The sequence below is a fragment of the Poecilia reticulata genome, linkage group LG5, assembly GCF_000633615.1.
Source record: "Poecilia reticulata strain Guanapo linkage group LG5, Guppy_female_1.0+MT, whole genome shotgun sequence".
Taxonomy (NCBI): domain Eukaryota; kingdom Metazoa; phylum Chordata; class Actinopteri; order Cyprinodontiformes; family Poeciliidae; genus Poecilia; species Poecilia reticulata.
Window position 1 is genome coordinate 26,275,714 of NC_024335.1, and position 22,409 is coordinate 26,298,122.

General features: G+C 36.8%; 3 protein-coding genes across 5 annotated transcripts; all 3 read right to left on the bottom strand.

Moving 5' to 3' along the window:
* Nucleotides 1-16: 16 nt before the first annotated feature.
* Nucleotides 17-13,184, bottom strand: larp4ab (La ribonucleoprotein 4Ab). Of its 3 annotated transcripts, none has more exons than XM_008410122.2 (15): nt 12,685-13,184; nt 10,516-10,654; nt 10,014-10,242; nt 9,440-9,576; nt 8,030-8,133; nt 7,351-7,461; nt 6,991-7,044; nt 5,226-5,438; nt 4,977-5,074; nt 4,188-4,412; nt 3,871-3,922; nt 3,588-3,749; nt 3,346-3,482; nt 3,091-3,262; nt 17-2,964 (listed from the first exon to the last, which is right to left on the bottom strand). In XM_008410122.2, the coding sequence occupies exons 1-15, from the start codon at nt 12,685-12,687 to the stop codon at nt 2,599-2,601; spliced, it is 2,202 nt and encodes a 733-aa protein (XP_008408344.1). In that variant the 5' UTR covers nt 12,688-13,184; the 3' UTR covers nt 17-2,598. The 3 variants fall into 3 exon arrangements, with proteins under 3 accessions (XP_008408344.1, XP_008408345.2, XP_008408343.1); XM_008410123.2 differs by having other exon boundaries at nt 17-2,961; nt 12,685-13,183; XM_008410121.1 differs by lacking the exon at nt 12,685-13,184 and having other exon boundaries at nt 10,516-10,660.
* Nucleotides 13,185-14,411: 1,227 nt separating this feature from the next.
* On the bottom strand, nt 14,412-17,784 carry pfdn5 (prefoldin 5). Its single transcript, XM_008410124.2, has 6 exons — nt 17,675-17,784; nt 17,380-17,482; nt 17,092-17,123; nt 16,163-16,237; nt 15,977-16,082; nt 14,412-15,825 (listed from the first exon to the last, which is right to left on the bottom strand). The coding sequence occupies exons 1-6, from the start codon at nt 17,738-17,740 to the stop codon at nt 15,740-15,742; spliced, it is 468 nt and encodes a 155-aa protein (XP_008408346.2). The 5' UTR covers nt 17,741-17,784; the 3' UTR covers nt 14,412-15,739.
* Nucleotides 17,785-18,530: 746 nt separating this feature from the next.
* On the bottom strand, nt 18,531-22,220 carry LOC103465368 (prefoldin subunit 5-like). Its single transcript, XM_008410125.2, has 6 exons — nt 22,113-22,220; nt 20,572-20,674; nt 20,334-20,362; nt 19,817-19,888; nt 19,360-19,465; nt 18,531-19,009 (listed from the first exon to the last, which is right to left on the bottom strand). The coding sequence occupies exons 1-6, from the start codon at nt 22,173-22,175 to the stop codon at nt 18,960-18,962; spliced, it is 423 nt and encodes a 140-aa protein (XP_008408347.1). The 5' UTR covers nt 22,176-22,220; the 3' UTR covers nt 18,531-18,959.
* Nucleotides 22,221-22,409: the final 189 nt, after the last annotated feature.

Consider the following 22,409-nt stretch of genomic DNA (forward strand, 5'->3'; position numbering starts at 1 on the left):
TACACACAACAAATCATAAAATCTTACTGAAAGCATTTTATTTTTACACAATTGAGAAACCAGTGTATAATTGATAAACGAATCTTCCCCCCCCATTTTTTTAGACAATACTTTAATGTTTGAAGTACAATTAACAAGTTGACAGAACTAATGAACAAGTTTAAATTTCGAGTTTGATCAACTGACCTGAATACATCTCCAATGAAGAAAGACATGAGCTGGAATGAAAACAAGTGCCCCTGGTAAATACATTATTTCATATTATTTGAGAATGAACCAGGAAATCCTGCTATATGTGATGCATTTAGGATTATTTCTGCTGAAACGGAACTAGCAAAGGCACAAGGTTTGAGAAAACATGCTTTCACAAACAATTAAAAATGTAGTTTTTAACATCTTGGCCATTTTTTCCTCCTTTTAAACAATTAGATCAGAACAAAATAGCACAAAAATAGCATTCAACCTTCCACCCCACATCTTTTTAAGCATTACAAAACTCAAGATCATATGAAATACATTTCATTGACCACCTCCACAGGTATGTTCAATGTTGAGACGAGTCAACTCATTTACTGTAAATAGTGAACACAATTAAAATCTTGAATCAAGCAATAAAAAATACTGCCTAGACATAACAGATTCAACAGCAATGACAACCCTGAACACAAATCTCTACTATATCATAAAAGACTAAAAAAACAGGTAGGGTGCCACAAAAAGAAAAAAAAAACAAACAAAAAAGAAACACAAACCAGTAGTTGCAGACCCCATAGCATTCACAGCTATTAAGTAGAGGAGAAAAAAAAGTTGGAAAAACCTACTTATCCTTAAGGTCCCTTTGATAAACACAAAAGTGCAAAAACAGAACAATTATGAACCCTTGATATATATATATATATATATATATATATATATATATATATATATAAAGCTGTTCTAAAAACATGTATTTACCAAACTATTCATTTTTTATACCATTACTATATATGTATGCAACCCCAGGTAAAACTCAACCCAAAGTTAGAGAATCTGATACAATACACAATTTTATCCTCTACAAGTACTGAGTAATTATATCACAGCTTTTGCTTTTGTTTTGGCAAACAACTCATGGTCATCCCCCAAGTACAAAATCAACTACTTTTCATTATATAGATCTTTGTTTTCAGAAACAGAAACATTCATGAACTAAGGAAATAGAGCAAAACGGTTACCCGACAATTTTCTTAAATAAGATTGAAATCAGAAACCGAAGAATACGTTTGGGGGAGTGGGGGGGGGATTAATCGTAACATTTATAGAAGATCAACCAGGGAGAGAAAACAGTAAAGGTTTTACAAAATGTTTTTTTGCTACATTTTTGGCCAGGGTTGCTTACCACTGACCATTTAAATTTAAAAATGAAATGTCAAAATAGTAAAGTATTGCCAAAGAATATAAATGATTAAAACAAAAGTACATTCAACATTATTTCCTAGTCAGAAATGAAAGTGGATAATTTGCCTCTGCCAAGTGGTAAAGTTTCATATTTTTCTTTAAATTCTGACACTTTGTCTGGCTTTTATACAAAATGCAAGTGAAAAATAAATGCTTCATAATTATTCAAGCACTAAATCAGCTCTAGCAGAGACCATTTTTCCAAATGTTAACACTGAACTAATATTTACAGCACCAAAGAAAAAAATGCCAAAAATCCCCCAAAACTTAAATGAAGTAATTTTCCATATTCAACACCAGCACAACTTAAAATCATAATGTCAACATTATTGTTACCCTCAAGTTTTAAAAGGCAACAACTTCACTATGCATCTGCTCAGGACTCTGGCAGTACCATAACATGATCAAACATTCTACATTTACAAAACACTTAAAAGATCAACAGAAAAATAAGATGGGCCGCCTTCTCCAATATTTACCAACTATATTATTGTGATAAAATACAGATTAAAAGGCAAAAATACAAAACTAAAAGAAGACCCAACACATTTCCTCATGTACACTCCATCTATGGAGGCTTCCATAACCTTTGGTTATTATATTAAAAAGTTGTAATCCATGATATCCAGGATCACTGATGGTGAAATGAAACCAAAGTCAAACTTTAAATTTTTCTGACATTTAGGTTTTTCAAGATCAGTGCTCCGTTTCGCTTCATCATTCTATTTAATGCCTTTTATAGTCATTAAGACGATTTTTCCACCAGAAGAAATTCTGAACTTTTGTCTCAAAATGAATGTGCCAGACTGCAAAAAAAGTTTCCTGCAATAAGACGCACAACTTGCCAGATCAGATGACAAACACACTAAAGTATGACAAAGGATTTCTGCTGACAATACGTTGCTCATCTGTATATAAGTGAAGTACTGATGTATTAAATATCAAAGTTAAAAATAATTCTACAATTAACCTTTAAGGGGTTTAATATAGCCCTCAGCCTTGAATTCTGTTGAAATACACATCTTCCTTTAAGGAATATCGACTTAAAGTCTCTGAATAATTTTAGACATCATGATTCTTTGACAAAATATGTCAAAAGAAATATATTCATCTGTATTTACATATTTACACATTTTAAATAAGGTCCATAAGGTTCCAGCTTCAGTTATTCTGCTGAAGCGGGGGTATGTTCTGTTCTTTGCCGCTGCGTTTGGGACCCCGCTGAGGGGAAAACTGCTTTCCAGCGTTCAGGCCTCTCTGATGCTCCCGGATCTTCATCCCTGAACCTTTCGCTCTGGCGTGACCAGCTGCCCCTCTGAATGGACGTGAAGGCTGCCGAGGAGGTTTATCTCCAACTCTCTCGGGACTCCTTTTAGAGTTCAGCTGAGGGTCCTTGACGGTGTTGACCTTGAGCTCCTTCAGAGGGTGGTCGGGTGAAGTGGCAGGAGGGGACGGCGTCTCTGATAGCGGTGGGTCTCTGGCTGGCCTCTGGCACACCTCTGCATAGCTAAGCTTTCTTGGCTCCTGCTTAGAACATTGAGAAATTAAAAGTATTTAGTAAAAATTAAAAAAAAAAACTGAAATCAAGCAAATAAAACTCAACTGAAACAGATGTGAGAGAATATGAGTGGCACATTTGGAGTTCAGGCCTACCAGCTCTTGCTCTGATGTTGAAGATGAAGATTGTTCAGCAGAAACACTTTTGCTGCTCGTGCTGGAATCGTGTTCTGGAGTGGTTTTAGAGTCAGGTTCAGTGGATGGAGGCAGGTTTCTCTGTGCAGCAGCTGGTTCGGTGTTATCTCCTTTTGTTACTGTTGGACAAGCACTAATGATGCAAATAAAAGAAGTAAATGTTATTTTAAATAGGCTATAAATATGTTAATTATTATTCTTAAACCACATAATTACCTTGGTGCTGGAGGAGTTGCTGTTTGTGCCTCAACAACAACAGCGGGTTTAGCAGGCAGGGAGGTAGATTCCTGTTTGCTTGCAGGACTTTCAGAGTCTTTTGAGTTTTGTGTCAAGTTGTTCTCCTGGTTTCCTGCCTGAAATACATTTTAATAAATAGATTAATTAAACAAAGTACAATAATGCAATGAAATCCAGCTATCCTTCTTCAACGTGTAAATGTTATGAAGAGGGATAGTCACCTTGCTTGTGAGCCTCAGGCCACGGACAACATCGGAGAGGCGCACCTCTGTCACGGTTTCCCCCTGAACAGGAACCACAGATCCTGGCAAAGGAGGAAAACTTGAAGCTGCCAGATCAAAGTTAGGAGGGGCTGCCTTGACCTCCATCAAAGGGACAGGTTTCTGTTTCATTTATGGGAAAGTAGGAAAAAAAAACATTCATGAACAAAGATTTGAGTAAGTACAATGTATTGAGATCATTTTCAACATAGAAACTTTGGAGTAAAACAGAAGAAATGCTCACCATAGAATGTTCATCTTCTCTTTTCCTCCTCATGCCTCTGTGGCCATTTCTCCTATTTTAAAATTTAGATTAGAAGTGAAAAAAAAACAACTGAAAAAACAATACATCAACATAATGTGCAACAACTTGCTTTTTAAGTAAAACTAATAATGAAAGTTACTCCTATATATCTTTTTTTCTTTTTAAAGTTAAAGGTTAAAAAAAACAATTAGTCGTGGACAAAATATCAAAAAAACCACTGCACTGAACAATGTTACATTTTTGTTGTAAAGGCTGACATTTACACGTTTGTTTGAATATTAAAGAGCTCAGCTGACCTGTCTCGTCCAGAGCGGCTTTGATCTCCATTGGATATGGAGGACAGTGAAGAAGAGTCTTTAAAGTGGAAGAAAGAGGCTGGCTGTGATTTAATGCCGGACAGAGTCCTTAGTGCCTGGATGTCCTGTGGACTCACAGGGCCAGAGATGCCATCCACCATGGTTCCTGGAGCTAAGTTAGAAGAAACAGCATCGCCTGGTCGAGGGTGACCTTTTATGTGGTTCCTAGGGACAGAAAACAATGTTTTGTTTGTAAAAGTGAAAAGAAAATGCTACAAATGCATTGATGCAATTCATAAAGTACAAGGAAAAATATTACGCGAATGTATATTAAAGTATACAGGTAATAAAGGGATATAATTCTAAAGGAATCTACACACGACTGCCTTCTGAAGAGAATAATCACATTCAACACAGCCATAATAACTGAACTGTTTGGAGATGAGCAATAAATAGCAGTGGAAAAGGAAAAAGTGGTCCAACATATATATATATATATATACTGACTTCAAAGGCTATTTTTTTCTTCTTCTTCTTTCAATGTTTGCTAAATTATCTTCCAAGGCTTTATTTTTTGCTCTAGGCATTAAGAAGATTGCACACAGCCAATTTAAAGATTGATACAGATCTAATTGTTGCTTAAACCTGCCATCATTCAGCTCAAACTTAAAGTGATGAAGCTTGAAGCTTAAAGAACAAACAAGCTGTCAAAATAATTAATGTCTCCATTTGATGACAAAAGTTATTCAAGACCAAACATGAGCGATCTCTATCATAATTTGCAGGTACCTGTTCCTGCCAGCAGGACGGTGGCCGCTGCTGGAGTTTGGTTTGTAGTTCCCTGGATTGCTGTATCCATTCATGAATCCTGCACTGGGGAAGGGAGCCTGCAACAACGACATAAAAAATAAAATAAATAAAAACCCATCTACATAAAGCACATAAAGAAAACAATCTAAATTCTAATGAAGTAGGGCATCACATTAACTGGTCCAGAGATTGTTTGACTTTAAATAAGAATTAGATAATAGTTCTCACCAGTGGCGTTTCAAAGTGTGGCATGATGGAAGGGTTCCAGGTGGGAGACACCACAGGATAAATGGGAAACTCCTGCTGAGGGCTGTACACCTGCTGCATGTACACCGGAGACACATACTGGGCCTGAGGCTGGGCATGCTGCTGATACACTCCTGAGTCCATGCCGTGGAAGCCATTTTTTCCAAAGAATGTATTTATGGCTTTAATGCGAGCCTACAGAGAAGACAACTGGTTAAGCTTTCCAACACACAAGAACAACACTTGATAATCATTTATGATAATTAGTGCTGTTGCTTTATTGTTGTTATTCCCCTCAGATCTCATAATCTCACGGTCATGAGGCCATAAAACACTGCACTAACAAGGGGGAGAGAAGGACGAGAAGGGTAAGGGGACGAAGAGAAGAGGATGAGGGAGGATGGGAGAAAAGCAAAGATTAAGATTTATGTAGAGAAAATGAAGGGTCCTCCTGGATAGACAGTGAATATGGGTCCTTCCAAGCGCGATACTGATCATCACAGGGGCAAACAGAGGCCTTGAAGGAGGATTCATATACCTTGGACTGTTCCATATTATAACCAAAGATTATATGTATTTTTTATGTAAGTGACAGAACATAATTCATTTTTTCCTCCAAAACACAAAATTCTTAAAATTGCGGCATCCCTGTTTTATTCAGTTCTATCAATTCAATGCTTTGTAGCTCCACCTTTGGCTGCCATTACTGCAGGTCCATTTTTGTATGCAGGACAAAAATCTATTTTGGTCTAATCTACACCGAACATGTTCTCCCTCATGTTTGCCTCGTCTCCACATGACTCGTGGAAAGCTGCATAAAAGAACTCTTCTAGCTTTCTTATTGCTACCCTTCTAAAAAAGGTCAACATTTTGGAAAGCACATGTAATAATAATCCTATCAACATCTACTACAAGATGAGCTGTGCATCTCAGCAGCTTCAGAGTTACCACTGACCTGTTGGCTGCTTCTCCCACTAATGCTCTCCTTACCCAACTTGCCACCCAATTGTGCAATACTTTTTCTATTTTTAGATTGAACAGCATTCTATCAGATTCTGTCACAGTTTGGAATATTGTTTAATAATTGAACCCTGCTTTATAAATATCCATAACTGTATTCCAGACTTCTTTTTTGCTGTGTTCCTTGGTTTTCATGATGATCCAAGGCCCTTTCAAAACAGCTGGATTTACGCCCACATTTAAATAGACACAGATGAACTCAATTTACGAAATAGGTTGCTTATTGTGTTGGCATATCTTGTGTAATTCCGATAAAATATACTGAAGAGTGCGGTTGTATTGTGACAACTATGAAACGGTTTAAAACAAGCAGCTTTCCAAGGCAATGTAGAGTATACACTCCTCATGTACTTTATAGATTTAATCTGATTTATTGTGGATGGGTGGGAGTAAGCAAGGGAGGAAACAAAAATCTACAAAATGCTCAAGATTCACATTATGATGTTAAAACTATATATCTGGAAAGTTTTATCAACTTTCCTTTTTCACTCTTGACCAATACTGGCAAAAATGCAGCTCGCTTTATCTGGTTTCTATCCAAATACATCCCAAGGTAAACCTGAGGCTAAATCACACAAGCCTTGCCCTGAGGACATTCATGTGACAGCCCATCTAATGCTGAACAGGATTAACCATCCAGAGCGACACATACCGTTTTTTTCATGACAAATAAAAGAAGCAAGTTGGGTTTTAAACTTGGCAATGTAAATTATGTCATGTCATTTACCATAATGGGTTTCCCCTGGAACATTTTCACTTCCTCTCGTAGGTATCTGTATGCCTGATCAAGAAAAAAAGAGGGAACATATTTTTACTAAACAGCAAATTCAGTTTTCTTTTATTTTTGGTTCAGTGACTTCTGTCTCCTAAACCAATCTCGTAATGTAAGATTTTCAAAATTTAAGTCATTAGTAAGTATTAACATGCCTACTAATAGTTTTCTACTAGCTCCTAGTGTTTTTAATAGTAATCAGTTAGAATGCTGAAAAACAGATGAAGCATTTATTCCAGAAGAAAAACAGAAATAGGACAAATATCAAACCTGAGAAATTAGGTAAATGATTATTAATGGGAATGCATCGCATACCTGCAGGGCATCCATGTCGGACTGAAATGTTATATACCAGTTGCTATTGTGAGCAAACTCAACACCCAACACCTTTGGACAATTTTCACTCTTGAATAAATCCTCTACTTCCTAAGAAAAGAAAACAAAAAAATATTAATTTATTTTCTATCCCAAACAGAGAACACTACTTAACCCACAAAACAATGGGTAACTTTAAGACACAACAAAAACTAAACAAGCCCAGATTAGCCATTTTCCATATTTTATAAGAAATCATTACTGATATAAAATTTGTTATAAAAGTATTACTGATTGCACTTTAAAAATTAGGTAACCATGTTATTAAATATAAAGTTTAAAGGGTAATGATTTCTTGGTTAATGTGTAGTTGTCATAACAAAGACATTTTTGAATAATGTCAACTTTGTATTAAAAGTGTCATAATTTACCAAATGACACTTTATGAAAACAGTCAAATATTCATGAAGGCTAATTCATGTTCATGACAGGTGTTATGTCATGTTTATGAAAGTGTCATGACAGTCTTATTCATCCCCCTTCAAATAAAGTGTTACCGAAAAATCTTATGGCAACATTTCGTAAGTTTAACAGTTTATTTGCACAATCCAGAAAACTGCATCCAGAAAACAATCCAGAAAACTGCTTAGTTTTCTGGATTGCATTAGGTAATCTTTACCTCAACTGGTGTAGTCTCTGGCACTTCTCTTAAAATAATGATGCAGCGGCTGTGGTTAGGTCGAACTTTTTCACCAGCTTCATCAACTTGTACTAAAGGAGATGCTGTAAAGAAAAACACATTCTAACATAAGCTTTATATTAAGAACATGCTAGATTTAACAACATCTAAATAAAAGTTTCATAGTGAAACTATGTAAACTGATCTCCCCGTGTTGCCAACACAAATTTTCTTTACCTTTTCTTGCCGCTTTTTTTTGTGACAAAGTCTCTTACTTTCTGGGACTTTCCACAGAAGTGGAAATAAAATATGTTTATTATTTAAAAAAACAATGTTTGCTATTTGACATATCAAATGTGTTAGGAATAAATATACTCAAGTTTGTTCAGCTACAAAAAGTTAACACATTTTCTATTAATTTTTAAAATAATTTATAGACAACAACACTGCTGTAGTGGAGAGTTGGGTAACCCAACAACGGATCCTGTTGTCCGTTAACAGACTTTGCCTAACTGAAACCACAGTAATTATGCCATGCATTGTGACATAACCAATTTGTGTAATTTAAGTCAAGATTTGCAGCTTCTTTATAGGATGCACAACTTCTCTTTCTCAGTTTAAAAATTTGATCCTGAATAAACTGATATTAAAGCCAATTGTTAAACACCAAACCCCTGGTTCCTTTTATCTGGTTACAAACCAGCAAGGTTTCTTGCCAAACTACTGTCACATTGAGTCCACACCACTTTCATTCAATGGCACATGACCAGAGTAGTACTGATAATAAAAGCCAAAGGAAAACTTTTTATCTTTAAGTGGAGAGAAAATGCCTGTCAGCTAAAGGTTAGCATAAAATACTGGCCATCTCAGAGCGATCAAAGTTTACTGTACTCATTAATAGCTGATGTCATCAATATGCATGACAAGAAAAAAAAAAGATAAAGCAATCACATCAAGCTAAACATAATGTTTTCTGCAACTTAAGTCTACATCTTCGCCAGAACTACAAAATATATCAAATCACAGTTGACATTGCAATATCCAGTTTTAGGTAGGTGGGTGTATTCCAGAGGTCAATTATGCAATCTCAAACTTCCAAACAACCTGTCTTGTTTTATGAATATACACAAAATATGCCTACATGGTCCTGTGCCATGCACCGGCTCATATGCCATTTAAATACTATGCAGAATACAAACACTTAGTGAAGTAATAAAAGTAAAAGTTTGTTGACATCATTCTACTTCCTTCCTCAATTTCTGCATGAATTTGGCCGTTAGATGGTTGAAGATTTTCAGCTTGTGCTGCTCTTAGTGAGTTTTTCCACTTGGTTAACACCAATAAACCTTTACATTTTTAAATTAACAATATCTTAACTGGCAATTACAGGGAGAAGAGTAGCACTGGTACCTCTCAATACTTCCAGGATTAGATCCATGTCAGTGGTGAGCGCTTTGATGTCCTCCATGCAGGCAACAGTCCAGATAGGAATAAACTGATCACTGTCCATCTGGGATATCAGGTACAGATCCTTAGAGAGGTTCTCCCTGAAAGAACAGAACATTTACATTGTGTTTGTATCATACATACTAATGTTTCTATCAGAAGTGGATAATAACCGTTATTTGAAAATAAATAAAATTATATATATATATAAATATATACACTTTTAAGAGTAGTTTTGCTCGACCTTACTGAATACTTAAGCAATACTCTCATGAAGTATTGCTACTCTTGAGTACAATTCTTGGGTGCTCTATCCTATTATTAACAACAATGCTAAAATGTAAAAATTGTAAATGTTTCACCAAGGAATGGTTGAATTGAACTATTGGTCATAAAACAATTACTACTTTTATGGCTAAATCCTTTGAGGAATATACACAGTTCCTTACAACACACTAATTATGTTTAGTTTCCCTGTTCTTTAAACCATTTACATGTGCATGCAAAAGCCTATAGTGATGCAACAAGCAGGATTTACCTAGAAAAGCAGAACTCCAGTCTTTTCTTTAATGACTCTCGTAAGCTCTCCTCAGTCACTACTTCTTCCTTAGACAGTTCAGTGTCTATGGCAGAGTCGCCCTGTGCATCAAAGACCAAATATCCCAGGTCTGTATGCTCCACATCCTTGGTTGTGGAGTACTCATCAGTGCTACTCAGGAAGTCAACAGCATATCCTTTACTCTCCAAAGAAAGAACGTCTGAGAAACCTACGACAGGAAGGAAAACAGCAGAAAGATTGGGAAATGACTGCTATGTTTTCAGACCAAAATAATCCACCAAAGGAGTCACAATTTGAATTCACCGCAGACACGTAAGGCCAAGAGTTAACATTTCTTAATAAGCTGCGTTTACTCATAATTATCAGCAAATATTGTGTCTTAACCTGATAAAGCCACTTTTCAGTCTCATACTCACTAAAGAGACAGATATGTGGCTCACGCTGCCTTATCAGAGAAAATTATACCAAACAAGACCCATACCATCAGTCATCTCAGGGGGGGAAGAGTTGGTGTGGAGCCAAGAAGAATCCTCCGATACTTCTGGGATGTCATTTTGTTGGGCTGGGATCTCTTGCCACACTTTGGCATTGGGGTTAAGACTTGTTCCCTTGGTGGTAACCTGCATAATAGATATCAAAGTAGCATGGGTAAAAAATTATTTAGTAGGAGTTTTCAAATGTTTTTTTGTGCAGATTATAAATTTTTGCCATTCTAATCTTCATAGACCAATACTGGTAAAATAAACTGATACTAGCTGCTTAATTAGTTACATTATTTGCTCCAACAGAGTTTATAATTGGCTGGTAAACTGCCAGTTTTTCCCGACTGGACACACAACGACTGACAAAGTTTTTACTTAAAGTAAGGGAGAATATAGTAGCTTCATTCAGACAGCTGATTGGCAGTATGCAGCAACAGATGGGGGAAGGGCACAACTGAACCACTATACAAACCGAGAAAAATTACTCCACCTTCTTTGGCACCTCAATAAAAACTTTAAACCATAGAAACAGCTTGACAGAAAAACATGATGCATTATTTATTAGGTTTTTTTTTAAAAGGTTTGTGGGACTGCTGGTTTGAACTCAGTAGCCAGACAGTAAGATGGGCAGAAAAAGAAGGACACATCCACTAAATAGCCCAGGGTCAGATGCGTTGACTGTACCCCCCACATAAATATGGCACGTGTTGCTCTTGTTGTATGCAGTCAGATGTATTTACCCCCAAAATTGATGAAGCTTTCAACTTTTTTCCCCCCCATTAAAACAATATTACAAAATACTGCAATCCATTTAAATCCATATTTGCATATCACTCCAATGATCTCAGATTTTCACAAATTATTAGGAAGAGAGATTTTTCAATTTGCTTAAAATTAAAGCAAAATCAAAGAAGTCAAACGTTGGATGGATAATAGCAATCTACTTAAATATAAAAGTTAAGATCAAATGATTAGATTGTGAATGCATTTTGTTTGTAAAGTAAACTTCTCTCTCTGTTACACCTCCTTGAATTTGTCATTTAAAATACGCTGTTGAGAGTTGAGCAACCTTGGATTATAAAATCCTGCTGTTTCATCACACATTCGCTAAATATACCACATCCAATCCAGTGAATGAAGTAACTGGACCCGCAAATCCAGCTTTACACACAGACACACAACCCTGAGCTTTCATTGGTCAGCTTCACTCTTCCCCGCCCCTCTGTGGTCACATGGATCAATACTCCGAGTTGATCCGCCTCTGAATTTCAAGCTTGCCTTTCACAACGCTGCGCAACCTGTCATCCAATCCCCCCCAAAAAGCCAAACACAAACATGAAGGTGGATTGGTTACGAACATATTTTGAAATCGTATATGTGAAATCAAATTGTATGCTAGCCCGGGTTTCAAATCTGAAGGTTTACTTCACTTCTTGTTTTTTTTTTTTTAACATAAGAGGTCTTTGAGTTTCGGGAGGAGCACGTGGCGCCGACGTGCTCCAGTTACTTTTAAAACATAACCATACGCTGAACGCCAATTTCTCTGCTCATTCTAGACACACATGTTGTCGCTAATCGATAACTAACGTGTACAACCACAAAAACGCCTTTTCAGATAACGTCCCCGTCGACCTTCGGCAAACACGCAGCTACAACTGGGAGTAGCGGCTAGCGTTTAACCCAAAAACACGTGCAGAAGTTACTACACGTGCAAAGGCGAGAAATTGCTCAATAAAACTTTCTTTCACACCAAAATATGGCAACTAGTTGTGTAAACACTAGAACGTATTTTTTTTAAACTACTGTATTTGGTTTGTAGTAGTTCCTTGGTGTTACCATATGTTAACTTTGTGACATCAGCGTCACCGGCGTTAAGCTAACTAGCTTATGTTTACTACTAGCAGACCAGCTGGAACCGGCCTGACTTTACTTTGCTATTCTAAGCTAATTTGTTTGACGGGTTGAATAAAACGTCGTCGAAAGGTAAAAAGTCGTTTTCTTGATTCGGACTCCCATCTTTTAAGAACGTTAATTATGAAAACAGTACAGCTGCTGCAGAGTGTGGACGACCTTCAGATAGCACGAACTGTGTAGACCAGAGAACAGGAAAAACTGAAACAGGTTGGCAATCATTAGCCGAGGTGAAAGCCTCCAGGCCGCGTACTTACCATGTTATCGTAATCTTCGTCTTCTACCCTGGTCTGCGCCGGTAGACTTCACTTATCTGACCCCGTTCCTATCCTGTAAACGATTTAAACTGCGAAATATCTGCTGCTTTTAAGTAGTAGAGTCCTCTTCTTTGTCGGTTGTAACTGCCGTCTCCAGGACTCCTCGGGCGCGTGCTCCTCTTTCAACAGTTTGCCTCGCGCACCGTAACTTTAACCAGTGACTAGCTCTACAGCGCTCTTTCGATAAATTTGCGATAAAATACCCACTTGTAACAGTAGATAAGGTAATTCTGGCTCAATTCCTCATCTCTGACTGTCAGCGACGCCGCGGTTACTGCAGCATGTGACAGCTGCTTCTTCAGACTGCCTGTCTGCCTCGGTCCGACCCAACAACAGGCTGCACCCCGCCCGCTCCGACCTCCAGTACAACAACGCAACTGCTGTGACCTCCCCGGCGAGGCCGCTGCAAAAGAGGGTTGATGTAACCATGAGAAACACGTAACAACTGACTTCATCTTGTGAAAGTTTGCATTTTTAGCCGGTGATGAAGCAGCTGGCTCATTTAAAAGTCGACCACCGGTTTCTATTTAGTAAACTTAATGAATCGACAAAAATTTAAGTTTCACAGAAACTGTTTTTATCAAATGGAAAAAAAATAGATAAAACAGATCTGCAAGGCTACTGACCACTGTATCCATTTACTGTACAATATTTACACTGAATACTTGGTGAGTTTTCTAGCTTGGATGCTTTAATAAAGACCATGAGGTCACCTGCATTGTTTCCTCTTCTATCACATTATTCTTAGGAACAATTCATAAAGTCTCTTGTTTTAAATTCCTCTCATAGCTGTAGTTAACATTTGTGCACCTTTGTGAAACATATTTTTCCATCCACCAAACTTTTAAAGTGACCTTTTTTGACTAAGCCTTCTCGTAAAGCAACAAGTACCATTTCCATGTATGATAATTTTTACACATTTCAAGTAGAAAAAATAACTAAGCTTAGACAAAGTTTGAACATTTTGGGCAACATCAAACCTAAAAATGTATATGGCTGCCATATGTTTAAAACATGGTGATATGTAAACTGATGAGTTGGTATTTTTGTATATTTGAAATTATGTACTTCTGTTACTGTACCAGTTTTTGAAAAAAATATATGCAGAGAAATGTGTTATTGCATTGTATTGATTAATGAGCAAAGAACTCATCTCCAGAGTCCTGTTTTTACTTTGCAGGTCAATGGAAAATCTCAAAGGTAGTCAACATTTCATTTTTCTATTCAGTCATCCAACATATTAAGACATAAAGAAGTGCATGAGGGTATAAACTTATTGGAATGCAGTAAAGCTGTTTTTATTTGCCCCGTAACAAATTGTTTTGGAGGATTAATGATGGTATTTTGCTGAATAAAGCTGTTTTCTAGACCAAACAGGATGGCTAATATTTGATACATTATGCTTGCAACTTCAAAATTTGCACAGAAACCAAATGCATTTAACTGAGTGTTGCATGCTGTGTACTTTATGTACAATTTAGTTTTCCAGTTAAAAATCACAAACTTTCTAAAGTTAGTTTGCTTAATTTATGATCTTGCTAAGGTGCATGTTTGCTCTTAATGATTTATGGAGGCCCAAATGAAAATTGAAGAACTGCAACCTCCTGTATCTCCACATAAGTACGAGACAAAGAAAGAACATTGTTATAAAATCATGAGACCTGGAATGAAGAACTTCATTTATTGCCTCCCAGGAAAAGGTCACTCTGCACTTAAGATTCATCAGCCTTACAATTCTCATGGAAATTCAGCAGGTCCTTGGGAGACCCTAGTGATGTGATGCCATCATCAAAAAAACTTTTATCACTCAAAGGATGTAATGCCCCACACAGTGTAGATGGAGAATGCAACAAAGAAGCAACAGCTTACATGTAGTCCTGTTTCCTGTGTAACTGAAAAAAACACCAAAAGTAATAATGTACATGACATTCTGTGCGAGATGTCTGTGTAAGAGAGTAAAAAAAAAACACTTAGCGTCAGCAATTGGTAACTATGCTTATTTTTCTCTGTCCCTGTCCATCCCAAAAGTAGGTTTTGGTTTACTTTTGAGTTCCAAGGCTGTCTGGACATTTACCAGACTGTCAAGAGTTTTTATGAAAGTCCTACAATCTATAAAGCTGCACTGAAAAGCAGCTTTTTGTTTGATGTCATTGCACTGTTTCAGTATGTTGATGACATCCTCATCTGTAGCCAATTCCCTGCTCAGTGCACAAAATACAAGTTTCTATATTGAAACATTTAGATGCTTTTGGCCACAAAGTTGGTCAAAATAGCAAGTTGTGCAGGAAAACGTTACATTTTTAGGACATGTTATCACTGCTGAGGGATGTTTCTTGTTCTCACATGTTTCTGCTGTTCAAAATATCCCCAAGCCCACCACTAAGAAATAATTTAGGTCCTGTTTGGGAATGATAATCACGCAGAAATTTAATTCCCACTTGCTCTGCCTTTAAAGCAACTTTAGAGGCCCTCAATCACGTTAAGGGAATTTTTAAGCCAAGTTAAAGTTGGCCTTAAAAGTTAATCTACTTTTCCTTTAATTAAACATCTTTGCCGTCAACAAAACTATACAGAATCCCAGCTAAAATTATTACACTGCAGTTTTGTCCTTCAAGACTAAAGATGAGTCACCAAAACATCCAGTCTAGATAAACTTGTGCACCTTTTGACAATATGCAGGTTTTTGCAACATATGCCAAGTGGAATGGAGAAATAATCAAGAAAAGTCTCAAGCCTTACCTATTAGGATGAAAGTATTTATGATTGACAGATCTAGCGACAAATAATGAGACAAGATTTTTTTTAACCCAGACTTAACTAGCTTTAATGACTAAAGTTGACACCAAATTTTATTTAAATTTCTGCAAGTATACAGGGAGTCTCCCATGTACCCGCCAACCTACACTTCAAACATAATTTGTGCATTTTGCATCATCTTGTGAAGGCAAACTTAGAAAAGGTCTCTAATCCTGAGTAGCTCAAACTATTGTTCCCATCAGGCCTTTGTGTTTCCAACCATCTGTGATGCCTGTTGGCTCTGTTGTAATTGCTGGATCTTCAGATTCATTACTTCAATGACAGCTGAAAAACAGAAAAAGTTATTTTTACCAATCTGCCATTATGCGGGGGAAGTATTTGCCTCTTTGTTAAATCACATAACTAACTGATTAACTACCTTTTTGGTTCACTAGCTATGAAAATGCTTAGAGCTCTTGATTTATCCTCATATTACCTTGTTTCATAGCGTGTTTCTCTTGAAGAGCCGGCTGAATTTTCTCTATCTGCTTTGTGAGGAAGTCTATTTTACGCTTGAAGAATGCCTTTGACTCCCCCACATTCTAGAAAGACAAAATATGATCAAGTACCATTTATTCTGACATAGTTGACAGTAGTACACATTCAAAAGCAAATATGTTACCTTTTCAACATAATATCCAGTCCCCACATCCACTAAGACATGTTCCACATCATTTAACGTTCCAGGAACGTACATCTGGGTAGAAACAGCTAAGGAACTCCAACGGTACACAACATCTTTCAATACACATTGACCAGCCATAATATGACCATTACTGGGTGAGGTCAACACACAAATCATGTCCACCTTGGCACCTGTTAGTGGGTAGGATGTTGGAAACCAAGCAATTTGTCCTCAAAGTTAATGAGTTCACATAAATAAAGTAGGCAAAGTTTTTAACAAACCTAATAAGGAACAAATTTTAAATTGTAAATGTAAAGTCTTTCATAGCGACAGTACTCCATGATGGCAGTGCAATAGAAGGATAATACACCTTTATATAAGCAAAACATTTTACAGAAATAATTTAAAGACCTTAGCAAGAGGTTGAGGTGTAGCTTTGCTCCCAGATCTCAATCCAATCTAGCATCAGTAGGCTGTGTTCGACAAACAAGATTGATCCATTTTTGTCCCCACCTCGCATCTTGCAGGCCTTAACATAATCTGATGCTAATATCTTAGTGCCAGATACCGCAGCACACCCACTGTGGCCCAACACACCATTAACCATGGAGTCATAATGTTATAACTGATAAGTGTGTATTGCACCATAAAGAAATATGTTTGCTGTTGCTTTTCATAGACATCTATAGATGCAACATTTACTTTAGACGTATCAATGGGTGTAAAAACTATTTCCTTAAGTGATGCAGTTTTAGTTAAGATTGAAAAAATAAATCCACGATGTCAACTGAGGCTTGAGTTTAGTTTGAAAACTACACCTATAGATAAACGGATAATAAGCTACCAGTGGCATAATGTCTTTGATTCCTATTAGTCTTATTGCAGTATTCTGATCGATTGATGGTGTAGAATGGTGAAAAGGATACAGAACTGGTGAGAGGCACGAGCAACTCTTTTCCTGTTCAAGAAAACAAAAAAAGCATAGTTACCAGCAACTGATATAAGCCACATATACTCAGATAATTTCATCAATTATGAACCAAAAATAGTTGAACAACAAAAACTGTAATCCTGGGAATTAGATTGGTAATGTTAACATATTTATTAAGACATGTTTTATAATAACTGAATAAGAATAAAGTATAATCTATAAATACCATTTAGTTTTAATTCCCTACATTCTATTTCAGCAGAAATTTAATTAGTTTACGTACCTTTATTGTTTGGGTTCAGGACAGTTAAGCTGTCTTTTGCTTCAACAAACTTGTTCTGGGCAATTTTCAGCTGACTTATGGAAGACGTCAAGAACTCAACCTCCTGAAATAAAACATCACTAATTAAAAATTAGCACAATAAAGGGAAGCATTGTAATATTGACACGCTGCAGCTGTACAAGAATCGACAGCGGTAGAGTTGGAGCCATTTTCCTTTTAATTGGGGGAAATACTGTTATATAGTCACACATGGCAGATAAACTAGTATCTGAAATACTGAAAAAAGAAACAATACCTGGTCCAGTTGGCCTTTTAATCCTTCCAATTGAGGAAGGGAGAGGTCTGTGAGATTCACCGCCATATTGGAAGCGTGACGAGAAACGAGCTGCACTGGGTGCGCACCATTTGTCAGCCGGAGAACAGAGCGCTGCGCCGGGTTGGCGGCGTTTATACACAATTTTAAATGGAGAATCAGATACCCAACAATCTTCGTCCAGATAAACAGTGGGAAAAAGAGATTTTCTTTTTTGGTGTAGCAAAAGTAAACATTAATTGAATAACGAATATGCACACTAAATATGCAGACCATCGCAAACCCCATACTGTGCCGCAGTATTAAGCAACAAATAATGTATAACTCTGTCATCTTTATTACGAACGTCCTTAATAACGTAATAAGCACAGATCTCTTGGTTTTCCCTCGTTAGCTAAATACTTTGCAATTGTTTTTAAGATGTAAACTCCCCCACCACTTCGTCATCGCTTCTACCCAAGCCATGCACCGGCTGACTGTTAAGAAGTATCCCATTAATTGTGCTTCCGACTGAGAGATGGAGCGAGATTAATCTAAAACACTGCCCCCCTGTGGTCAAAATGGCATCCATCAACGCTTTAGACCAAAGAAATTTAAAATCTCCCATCTGGAAAGAATTAATCTGTTACAGTTACTCTCATTTATGCTATCCAAGAGGGGATTTAATAATTGTGTCCAGGAGTTGATTGAAGCTTATCCATTATGAAAAGCATTTTCTTTACTATATTCAATGTAAAATACTAATAAAAAATAAATTATCTTAAATAAATAAAAAAAACAGCATCACAAGGTAGGTCATTTTAGTAAAAAAAAACAAAAAAAAAAAACATAGTCTAAGTGATGTTTAAAAGATTGCATTTAATATCCAAATAAGACAAAAACTTTACCAACAATCCTGCGTTTGTTTTAGTGTTACATAAATTAAAGAAATTAGTTTTTGTTTTTAGTAACATTCAACAATAAAATGGCTATTTTAGTATAACAATGTATCACAGCATGTTTTTCTAATATTACAATCAATATATTCCTGGGTTTTAACATACAGGGGAAACATTTTGAAGAAAACCCCACATACCGCACATCCGAGCCATTTCACCCAAAAAACAGGGCACAAAAATAAACCTTTAAAATATAAAATTTTTAAACCAGCAACAACTCGAATGAAAACAATTAACTTAAGAAAACTAATAATTAAACTTCAGAGCGGAGCTACGCCTCATGTGAGTGCTGACACAACAACCCCTGGATACTCGTACGGCAGGTGAATTCATGACCCGTGGCTGGCAGCTCCCGTTGTCGGAATAGACGCCTTCCCTCCTGCAATAAAGGAAAACTTTCTTTTTAAAAAAAAATAATTATACATGACGGCTGCTATTCGGCGTTCAAATATATTTTCGGGTATGTATGTATAAAAATGTATTATCGGGACATGAGGTTTTAACCTGCAAAAACCCACAAACTGAGGGGATGATTGGACAAAAAGTGGAAAACGTATAAATGAATGGCTGGACGCATGAACAGATGGTTAATGGAAAAAGATGAATGAATGGAAAATGGACAAAGCAAGGGACACATGGAGGAAAAAACGGACTAGTTGATGGAAAACCACTGTATTAAGTGAAATAATAAAAACAGGAGATTCTCTTTTAAGAGAAATCTCAGCTTACCTTTGATGATTAAACATTTCTCCTCAACAACTGACTCAACCTTTTCCACCTGCTTTGAGACGAGGTCTATCTGCCGCTTTAAGAAGGCCTTGGCTTCCTCCATGCTCTACACAGGCAAAAACATAACCAGCTTTACGTACTGAGAATACACCTTCACCTGGACTTAAACTTTATATACAATTCGTTTTATTTTCACTGAATCTATTCTGTTCATCTGTGGATTTTTCACATTTTGCAGATGATTCGGTTTTGGAACTTTTGTCAATTTATTAATCTCACTTTATTATTAAACAGACACAACAGATCCCGACATTCACACAAAGATGATAAAAACAAAAGAAAAAAAAAACCCTACTAAACTACAGATGTGATAAAAACACAATATCTCATTTCTCATCAGACACAACCTGAACTTATTAGTTCTACACATAAGTTTTCATAAACAAGCAAATGTTACCTTTTCCACATGAAATCCGGCCCCGATGTTCACCAGGACGTGGTCCGCGTTTAAAGCTCCAGGAACATACATCTACATCAACAGTTCAGGTCAAACACGGATCTGAAATCCCTGCTTTTGATTTATATGCCACCACAAAGAAACCACCCCGGATCATATTTAGTTGAGTGGTAAGTCCGCAGGTGTTTAAACTAATGTGTGCTCTCACTGATGACGAGGCGGTGGACTTTGTAAGCAAATGCATCATGCTGGTGTACTACAGCGACATCTCTAAAGATCAGACTGTGAAAAAGTTGACTCTTTCTGCTTCATTAATTTTTTTCTAAACCGACCTTATTTTTAAAGACGCTGAACTTTTGGGTTTTCACAATCTGTAGACCATAATTAGTAAAATATGCTCTATATCGTATTAAAATCCAAAGGTAGAGGCCACTGATTTCACCATGTGATCAACGGCTGCTGGATGGACAGATTCCAACATTTATTTTGATAAAAACACCAAAGACTCAAAGGATACATAGCTAGTGAGGGGCACAAGGAATTCTCCTGTTTGTGATGGGATAGAAATGAAAGGATGACTACACACACACACACGCACACACACACACACACACCCACACTTTCATACTTCATCTCTGATAAACACTACAGACGTAAAATAATAATCCAACCATTCAAACCTCGTAGTATTGAATAAATAAGGATCAAGCTGGACTACAACTGAAATTTTTTGTTTTTTTCGATCTTTCACACACCATTTCTGTTTCTGTTCATGATCTCTACGCTCTCCAGTGCGTGAGTGTACCGGGCCTGGGAGTCTTTCAGCTGTCTGACTGAACACACCAGGAACTCGGCTTCCTGAAAGAAACATCAACATAAATAAAAGAGGAGCAGGCATCGATGCAAAACAAACAGCAAACGAGAATGATTCCAAAACATTTTACATAAAAAGCATTTATGATGGTGGATTCATCTAGATATCTGAGCTAAGAACAATGTTTTACCCAAAAAAGAGCTCATTCTCATTGCCAGATGGAAAACAGTGACATTTAATACTTGTTTTGGTATTAATTAGCTGCCAAATATAAGCCAATAATATATATATCCCCCCCCATTTTATGTGTTCAAAAAGTAGAGGAACAAGTTCACAAATAAAGGGAGTACAGTAAGAGATCTGACACTGGATTGTTATAGTATAAATAATCAGAAGTGCTAACAGTAAAATGTCTGAACTCGCATAGTGCTTTTCCAGTCATACTGCTTCACATTAGAGCCACATTCACAAACATATCTATAAGTGCCTTGCCCAGGAGCAGATTGACATGCAACAGGAGGAAGCTGGACTTGCACCTACAACCTTCCAATTACAAGATCAAAAAAGTCTCCCAGTGTATAAAATATGAATATGTACAGGAAAAGTTTCCAACACTGTACACACACATCTATATTTGATATGAAACTTCAGGCTAAAAAAAATTTACGTTTTGTTTATTCTCAACTGGCAAAAAGCCAGATTCGAGCAACTTCCCAGTATAAATGGTGTACATATATCAGCTTCTCCTCATCAAACAGATCAATTACTGGTTTTAGTAAAAACACTTTCTAAATGGTTTATAATTTATCAAGAGGTTTGACAGATTAATGGAAAGTCATTAGTTGTGACACATGTTGCTATGGAGCAGAAATGCTAAGTGAAGGGGCTGGGATGCAAATATCAAAATGGACTTTCATCAATAAGGCCCTTCATTCTTGTGCAGTATTTTCAATTATTTGATATGGACAGAAAAGCTGATATAAGGACTTTAAAATAAAAGCAGTTTGTGTATAAAAGCCATTAAGACTCAACACAGCTGCATGTTTTGGTAAATGTGTGTGGACATTGGACAAATTGGTATTTTTTAACATTTCAATTCAAAAATACTTTCCAAAGGGAGATGTTGTCGCTCATATCATTCAAGTATCTTCAAAAAGCCGTCGTGAATGGTGACGTCGTTGACAAAAACTGCTAACCCACTTCATTTGCTTTTGCCGCTACTCTTTAATATATTCAGAAGCTACAAATACGATGCAAATTTCAACTCCAGAAAACACCAAAGCTAAAAATTTCAAGAACCAAGAGAAATCTCGAAACCACACTGCAACGTTTGTTTAAAGTCATTTTGTTCCACTAGCCTTTAGCATTCCCCTGATAGTTGGGCGGTTACACACACATGAAGCTAATGGTAGCGTTAAACAATTCGTCCCGTTTCATTCCAGGCCAGTGTCCTCATACTGTAAAAACAAATAGATCAAAAACCTGTTGTAGTTGATTAAAGCACTCCAAGCCAGGCTGAGAGAAGCTTGGGAGATTTACCGCCATGATGCAAAAGAGCCGAGAGAGGAACTTTTCATGTTTCGTACTAAATGATTTGAAACACTGCCCCCATGTGGAAGAACTGTCACGCAAGCTCCAGTCATTCTTACCTACCAGTCATTCAATTTAGGGGGAATTAAATTCCTGTTTAATTCCCCTTTTTAGGAGGAATTAAACAGGAATAACTTATGGCAAGCACTACATCAAATACGTTATTTCCAGGACTTATTATTGCGTCTT